Source organism: Perissodus microlepis, chromosome 7 (genome assembly GCF_051167445.1).
Source record: "Perissodus microlepis isolate ML-2025 ecotype Zambia chromosome 7, ASM5116744v1, whole genome shotgun sequence".
In the NCBI taxonomy this organism is placed as follows: Eukaryota; Metazoa; Chordata; class Actinopteri; order Cichliformes; family Cichlidae; genus Perissodus; species Perissodus microlepis.
The window spans coordinates 61,859,422-61,867,973 of record NC_140467.1 but is presented as its reverse complement, the minus strand read 5'-3'; the positions used below and the strand labels follow the sequence as shown (position 1 = coordinate 61,867,973).

At 38.8% G+C, this 8,552-nt stretch overlaps 1 protein-coding gene across 1 annotated transcript; it reads right to left on the bottom strand.

Annotated features, from left to right (window-relative positions):
- Positions 1-1,943: 1,943 nt before the first annotated feature.
- Positions 1,944-5,894, bottom strand: LOC146384513 (uncharacterized). Its single transcript, XM_084936493.1, has 6 exons — positions 5,841-5,894; position 4,262; positions 3,219-3,610; positions 2,909-3,064; positions 2,553-2,645; positions 1,944-2,397 (listed from the first exon to the last, which is right to left on the bottom strand). The coding sequence occupies exons 1-6, from the start codon at positions 5,892-5,894 to the stop codon at positions 2,086-2,088; spliced, it is 1,008 nt and encodes a 335-aa protein (XP_084792619.1). The 3' UTR covers positions 1,944-2,085.
- Between the last annotated feature and the right edge of the window lie 2,658 nt (positions 5,895-8,552).

The following is an 8,552-nucleotide window of genomic DNA, read 5'->3' as shown; positions in this document are numbered from 1 at the left end:
AACTGCAATTTGAAAAAATGAATGACATTTATTTCTGTAAGAGTAATTCTTTACTGTGTTACAACATCAACATGAAAACCTAAAAAAACTGGCATTTACTTTTTTTTTTTACATCAACAGGAGGAGCTGTACAGACACTCATCCCACCTGCAAGTATACCCCAAATTCTGAAATGTACTATTATGATACATTAATGGTCCATTATGTTTGTTTCACAGTTATATACATAATACAATTTATAGATTTGTATATATATTTACATTCTATCAGGGATGCACTGGTTGTGAACCTTTGGGCTGATAATGACAGTTAAAAGTTACAATTTGGATGAATTATTACTGTGATACTTTTTTTGGACTCTGTAGTACCACAGAAATATCATTAAAGTAACAGGTTTGTTTTAAAGTCTTTCAGCTGTTCAGTAAACATCATCGTCATCATCATTTGTATAGCACTTTAAAAACACACCTGGTAGACCAAAGTGCTGTACAATACAAATATAAATATAGTAATAGAATAGCAAAAAACTAACATAGCAATAAAGTAAACTCTTTTGAGCCAAAATGATGTGACACAGCACAGACACAAGAAAAGAGAAAAGAAAATCTTCTACATTGTTTTGCTGTTCATACTAATGCTACCCTTTGTTTTTGGAAGGAGACGATTTTCTGTCCAGTATTAAAGTTCAAAGAACAGGGTATACGTCTCCAGTGGACTACTAAACAAGTTTACCAGAAAAATCAGACCCACGGTCATGTTGTGTCACTTTATTTGAGTGATCAGTCAGCAGGAATAACAGGGAATGACAAACTGACAGACTTTGAACGATATAAAACAAACAAACAAACAAACAATTTAAACATTTAGAAGTTAAACATCTTCTCAGATTCCTTTTGCTGCATATGTCTATGTATGTATTTGCTGTATAGTGTCATTTGTTTGGAACATTAATCTTGATGTATACATAAACATTTGATTTAAAAAACGTGTTTAAAAATTAACACGGACACAATTAAACACAACATGTGTGCACGGTGACTACAAACAGAAGCAGCTGCTTGTATCCTCCTGTGGATACAAACCAGCAAGAACTCATCAGATCTCTGTCACTTACCATTAATGAAGTTTGACTTTTATTAATAAATAGAGAGCACGGATATCGGGCAGATATCACTTCGTTACCAAAATATCAATGTATTACGTAATGTTGATACATTTTAAAGTTTAACACCAACGTATATTTGATTGTCAGTGGTACTTAATGAAATTGTGTAACATAAAGGCATTATAATTATGTTCCTGCAACACAGATTATGGCTTTAAATCCTACTTAATTATTTTAAGTCAACTTCATAAAAATTCAGTCCTTGGTTTCTTGCCTATGTACAATATAATAATGTAAATATAAACTAAATGTTATTGACAAAAAAGGCAAAAAAAAAATGTGAGTGCTGAAAAGTTCACCTTTATTTTAACAGCAGTGAAAACAGCAAGCATATAAACTTGTTACACAGTTTTAGAGATTGCCTGCAGATATAACTGAAAGAAAGATTTAAAACATTTGTAAATATTTCCCCTCAAAACTGACCTTAGCAGCAATACAAGAAAGCTACAAATAAGTGCTTATTAATGATCCTGTCATCTTACACATATTTGTATTTAATTTCACAATTAAAGTTTGAAACTAAATTAAGCCTACTTGGAAAAAGAATCAAAAAGCATCCATGAACAAACAGGCTTACACAAATATAACTTTTTTTTGCATTTAACATTTCTGCAACTCCTGTTACCTGGAGTTTAAGAGACAGAAACCAGCAAGCTGCTTTGAATGATCAAGTCTGTACATATATAGAACAATTTCAGCTTAGATTGGTCTTCCAAAACTCAAAGAGGCAGCAAGCTGCTATTAAGGATAAGATATACAATACCACCAAAAGAAAAAAAAAGTGTCACCTTGAAGTGCAGTCACATGAGAAAAAACAACAACAACAAAAAAAACCCCAAACAAACAGTATCAGCAGTATAACATTGCAGTTTTTCGTTTTGTGTTCAGTAAAGAATTGCTGAAGTGCAGTCTTTGACTCTTCAATGAAACAGACGGTTTTTGAGAGCAAGAACTTTGTTGGAGAGTTTAGCTCCATCCAGTTCCATGAAAACCTTCTGGAAAACCTCAAAGGTGTAGCGGAGGTCAGCAGGGTAGGCAAGGTTTAGTGCATACATGAGTCCAAATAGCATTACCACAGCAAATGCTACATTATCCAAATTCTTCACCACCCTGATGCCTTCAAGGACAACTCCAATGTCTTCTTGTTCATCTGCTGAAGCTTGTTCTTTAAGAAGATAAATTCCAACAGTGGTGTCTTCAATGGCCTCATTGATGGCGTCTTCATCCATGTCCTGTAAAAAATACATAAATAAATAAAATAAAAGAAGTCATGTTACTCAATCCATGGCAAGTGAGCAATATGATGTACTGGTGAAAGTCAACCCCCCCCCCCAAAAAAATAAATAAATAAATAAATAAAATAAAATAAAATACCCCAAGTACTTACCACATACTCCCGGATAAGGTTGTCAGGATCTTCACCCATGTAGATACACACTCCCTTAATGACACACTCACGTCCAGCATCAACATCTTCACACTGAAATTAAATTTGTGTGATTAGTATCTTCAGTCAGCCCTTCTCATTGATTTTAGGTTTTAGTACTGTACTTTACATGAATGCTTTCAAAGTAAAGGCACACATACTAATAAAGTTGACAAAGTAAAGATTAAAACAAAAACAAGCAGATGTACAAGTAGTACAAGATGAGAGCATTTATCATTGGAAAACATTTACAATTTTCCACAATTAAAAGTTTTGTCCAAAAGGGGTCATAGTTGTGTTAAGGCTTTATCACTTACATTATCCATTTGTGCCACAATTTTTTTCAGTCTTTGTCCAAGCTGTCCTCCTCTTCTTTTGAACAGCTTCACCAGGTTGTCTAAGTGGAGATCCATCTGAGACAGGAACTTTGATTGAAGGGGGATTGTGGTAATTCTTTTAAACTCAGCATTGATCTGAAAACATCAGCACAAAAGAGTGAGCTTCAAATGTTTAACACCAGGAAGAAGGCCACAATCACCAATGCTGAAGAAATGGGCGGTTAAATGTGCCTAAAGTATTTTAGCTTAACACCTCTTCCAAGAACTCCCGGTATGAGTCAAACTTTACCTCATGGACATCAAATAGAGCAGGCCATCTTGCCATGAAAGCTTCTACCATTGGTGCATCACGAACAACTTCATGTCTTCTGTAGGCAAAAGTCTTTTCCATCTTGAATTTCAACAACTCTCTGTTGTTCTTCTTCTTTATGTCCAAGAGTAAAGTTTTCCGCATTGCCTCTAGGCTCTCCTCAGTTTCTTCTGGTGGGTATGTTGGGCAAAAGTTAACTTCTCCCCTCTTTGCTTTTTTGACACCAAAGGCTGCACTGCATCTTCCAACAGGTTTGTTCTTTAGAGAGTTTACGGTCACCTCTGGGCAGCCCAGTTTTCGTAGCTGGGTGCGATAGTTTGAGAGTTTATATTTTAAACTGGTCTTCCATCCTCCAAATCCAGTGTTGGAGCCTGTCTGATGCTTCTTCTCGTCTCGATCTCTTGGTGGCTGTAGCCAGGCTGACAAACAGTCAGAGCTCTGTTGAGCCAACCATCCCTTTAACGTTAACTAGTAATGACTTCATGAACTTCTTCACAAATAAAATTTTTATCATTAGAGAAAAAATTACCAGTAATCATCCCACAGATGTAATATTATCTACAGCTACTCTTAGTACCATTGATGTTAAGTTAGACTCTTTTTCTCCAATTGATCTTTCTGAGTTAACTTCAATTATTACTTCCTCCAAACCATCAACGTGTCTTTTAGACCCCATTCCTACAAAACTGCTCAAAGAAGTCCTGCCATTAATTAATTCTTCGATCTTAAATATGATCAACCTATCTCTAATAATCGGCTATGTACCACAGGCCTTCAAGCTGGCTGTAGTTAAACCTTTACTCAAAAAGCCATCTCTAGACCCAGCAGTCTTAGCTAATTATAGGCCAGTCTCCAACCTTCCTTTCATATCAAAAATCCTTGAAAGAGTAGTTGTCAAACAGCTAACAGATCATCTGCAGAGGAATGGTTTATTTGAAGAGTTTCAGTCAGGTTTCAGAGCTCATCACAGCACAGAAACAGCTTTAGTGAAGGTTACAAATGATCTTCTTATGGCCTCTGACAGTGGACTCATCTCTGTGCTTGTCCTGCTAGACCTCAGTGCAGCGTTCGATACTGTCGACCATAATATCCTATTAGAGCGATTAGAACATGCTGTAGGTATTACAGGTACTGCACTGCAGTGGTTTGTATCATATCTATCTAATAGACTCCAATTTGTGCATGTAAATGGAGAGTCCTCTTCACACACTGAGGTTAATTATGGAGTTCCACAGGGTTCAGTGCTAGGACCAATTCTGTTTACATTATACATGCTTCCCTTAGGCAGCATCATTAGAAGACATAGCATACATTTTCACTGCTATGCAGATGACACCCAGCTCTATCTGTCCATGAAGCCAGATAACACACACCAATTAGTTAAACTGCAGGAATGTCTTAAAGACATAAAGACCTGGATGGCCGCTAACTTTCTGCTTCTTAATTCAGATAAAACTGAGGTTATTGTACTCGGCCCTGAAAATCTTAGAAATATGGTATCTAACCAGATTCTTACTCTGGATGGCATTACCTTGGCCTCCAGTAACGCTGTGAGGAACCTTGGAGTCATTTTTGACCAGGACATGTCCTTCAACGCACATATTAAACAAATATGTAAGACTGCTTTCTTCCATTTGCGCAACATCTCTAAAATTAGAAATATCCTGTCTCAGAGTGACGCTGAAAAACTAGTTCATGCATTTATTACTTCCAGGCTGGACGACTGTAATTCCTTATTATCAGGATGTCCAAAAAACTCACTGAAAAGCCTTCAGCTAATCCAAAATGCTGCAGCAAGAGTACTGACAGGGACTAGAAAGAGAGAGCATATTTCTCCTGTTTTGGCTTCCCTTCATTGGCTTCCTGTTAAGTCCAGAATTGAATTCAAAATCCTGCTCCTCACATACAAGGTCTTAAATAATCAGGCCCCATCTTATCTTAATGACCTTGTAGTACCATATCACCCTATTAGAGCACTTCGCTCTCGCTCTGCAGGCCTACTTGTTGTTCCTAGAGTATTTAAAAGTAGAATGGGAGGCAGAGCCTTCAGTTTTCAGGCCCCTCTTCTGTGGAACCAGCTTCCAGTTTGGATTCGGGAGACAGACACTATCTCTACTTTTAAGTTTAGGCTTAAAACTTTCCTTTTTGCTAAAGCATATAGTTAGGGCTGGACCAGGTGACCCTGAATCCTCCCTTAGTTATGCTGCAATAGACGTAGGCTGCCGGGGGATTCCCATGATGCATTGAGTTTTTCCTTTCCAGTCACCTTTCTCACTCACTATGTATTAATAGACCTCTCTGCATTGAATCATATCTGTTATTAACCTCTGTCTCTCTTCCACAGCATGTCTTTTATCCTGTCTTCCTTCTCTCACCCCAACCAGTCGCAGCAGATGGCCGCCCCTCCCTGAGCCTGGTTCTGCCGGAGGTTTCTTCCTGTTAAAAGGGAGTTTTTCCTTCCCACTGTCGCCAAAGTGCTTGCTCATAGGGGGTCATATGATTGTTGGGTTTTTCTCTGTATCTATGAAGCGCCTTGAGGCGACTTTTGTTGTGATTTGGCGCTATATAAATAAAATTGAATTGAATTGAATTGAATTGAATTGTCTCAGTTAGACAGGGATGCTTCTTGATCAGACTCTGAACTACTTGATCCATTTCTTTATCACTGACATACACTTTATACTTCACAATTTCCTGCACCAAACCGTCAAGGATGGCTGACTTCAACTTGGGATCTGGAATAAGTGCAGTTCCATTCTGATTGTACGCAATTTTTGCCTGCTGAAGTTGTAATTCAGCATCATACGAAAACTTGGGCACATAAAAGACAGCAGGCCAAGAAGATCGTCAGCTTGTTGACTCACTTGATGACAACACATCCGTGTCCACAGATCCACCAGACAGGTACGAAGAATCGTTAACAGAGGAACAGCTGAGGGCTTCGGAGTCCTGGACAGGATCAAGAATGATATAATCCTCATGCTGCATAGTGGTGGGTCTTGACATGTCAATAACTTTAAGAGTCCCTCTGTCTGCCACTTCTGAAACTGAGGTAAGATTAAGGAACTCATTCCCAAACAAGGAATCCATAAACTGAAGTCTGAAATTGCCCTGAAGACCACACTGTCTCTTGACTGCAACAATGAGATCCTCAATTGATTCAGGTGGTCCAATGGAGAGAGTGAGCCTTTGACAGGTTCCATCAGTCAAGATGATCTTTAGGATCACAGGGGTCCCCATTTCAAGCAGCTATTCTGTAGACAAAAAAAAAAAATACATCAGACACCCAGAAAGAATAATTTCAGTTTAGTCTTCGTACAGTTATCCATACATATCAGTCGGTTATAAAAGGTCAGATATACAAAAAAAAAAAAAAAGATAGAATGTATCTAGTGAAATACATGTGACTGAACTCATTACAAATATTTGCACACCTTTTATTTCTATATGCCTTTTTAAAGTCACCATGCGGACTGATCCGATCTTGTAGTCAACCAGTGGATAAGTGTCAAGGAGTTCACGGAGTGAAACAAGAGTGAATATTCTTGCAGATACTGGGTTGAGCTCAAAAACTCTGTAGTGCTCCCTGTACCAGCCACCAAGCTCTCTGACAATGTAGAATATGCTCTGGTTTACAATGCAGATGTGGTTTATTTCACAGAATTCTGGCAACCCACCAGCTGCCCTGTGGGCCAGTACCATTCCCTTCCTATAAGTTCTGCCCTTTATTGTCACACACTGTGCAAGGTTTATCTCTAGAATGTCAGGGAATGTTTGCCTAATGACTCTAGCCATCTCCTCTTTAAGCAAATCCACTGGAAAAGTTGATACAGCCGAGACCTCTAGTTCAGACTTGCCAAGAGATGGGGAGCTTAGATGGTAAGCTATTATCATCTGATGCTTTGAGGCTAAGGAGAGAGGCACATTCTTAAAGCAGCTTGTGTGTCTGATGACCTGCTTGAAAAAGCTGTGTTTGGCCTCGAAACGCATTGTCCACAGCCAAACAACTGGACCAAAAAACCTAATCATCTGTGGATAGTGCTCCAAATAATGGTGTTTTGGTGGTAGCTTAACATCAGGAAACAGTGCCTGGTATCGCTGTCTGTGCTCTATAATTTTGCTTTCCAAAAAAGCCAGAGAGTCATCACTATGCACAGGGGACACGACGAGTTCTGTGATATCCTTCAGAGTCACGAGAACAAGCCATGCAGGCTCATCTTCAGGCACAAGTGATCCAACTAAAAGAAATCAACACAGAGAAATTTTTACAGTGCTTTTCTACTCTACCTGAACATTCAAAGCGCTCTATACAGGTTGCCTCATTCACACCTGTTCATAGAAGCCCTTTTTCTGTGCTTTCTATCTAACATTCACACACATTCACACTCTGATGAATGCATCAGAGAGTGACTTGGGGTTAATGTCTTGCCCAAGGACAGTTAGCATGCAGTCTGGAGCAGCCAGGGATCCACCCAAAAACCATCTGATTAGTAGATGAGCTGCTCCACCTCCTGAGCCACAGCCACCCCTTTTAGAGGTAAAGAATCAATTAGAAATTAAGTACAGTAATTTTTTGAGGTGATTTGATTAAAAAAAGAATCATTTTTGCTTCTAATTACATAATTAAGGTGTAATTACATCTTCCAACAAATTGATACATTGTCATAAACGTATCATTTATCTACTAAAAATACATAGGAGCTGGCGTCATGTTGTGGAAGCTGCCATCTTGCCCCACCATCATACACTGGCTGAGATGGGCATCGCTGCTCCGCCTTTTCATGTTTTATGGAAGTGGATTTATACATTACTTTGAATTTAACCTCTGTTGTGGGATTTCTCTTTAGTGTATTGTCCTTTAATGTATTGTCTTGCTTTCATGTTACTTAGTTTAGTATGGGTTGTGGGATCTCTCTTTAATGTATTGTCTTGATGAAATGCTTTCATGTTACTTAGTTTAGTATGCCTGGTTCACACCTCATTCACGCTGGGAAACAGACGGTGAGAAACTGGTGAATGTCTCCCAGGATACGGAAGCTCACACAGGAAGGCTTTGACCCCAGAGTGGGGGAGATTCACACAGGTGATAGAGAGTCTTTCTGTTTAGAGCCAAGGTGTGAACTGCAACTGTAAAAGCCTTTTGTTCTGCGACTGTGTATAAAAGGGACCTGAACTGTTCATTGTCAGAGACGACTTTCAGTGCCCCCTGACTGACGTCCCTCCTTATGCATAAGATAGCTGAAATAAAGGTGTTGTTACAACTCATCGTGTCTGCAGGCTTTGGTAATTAAAATTTCCACAACACCTCCTAAG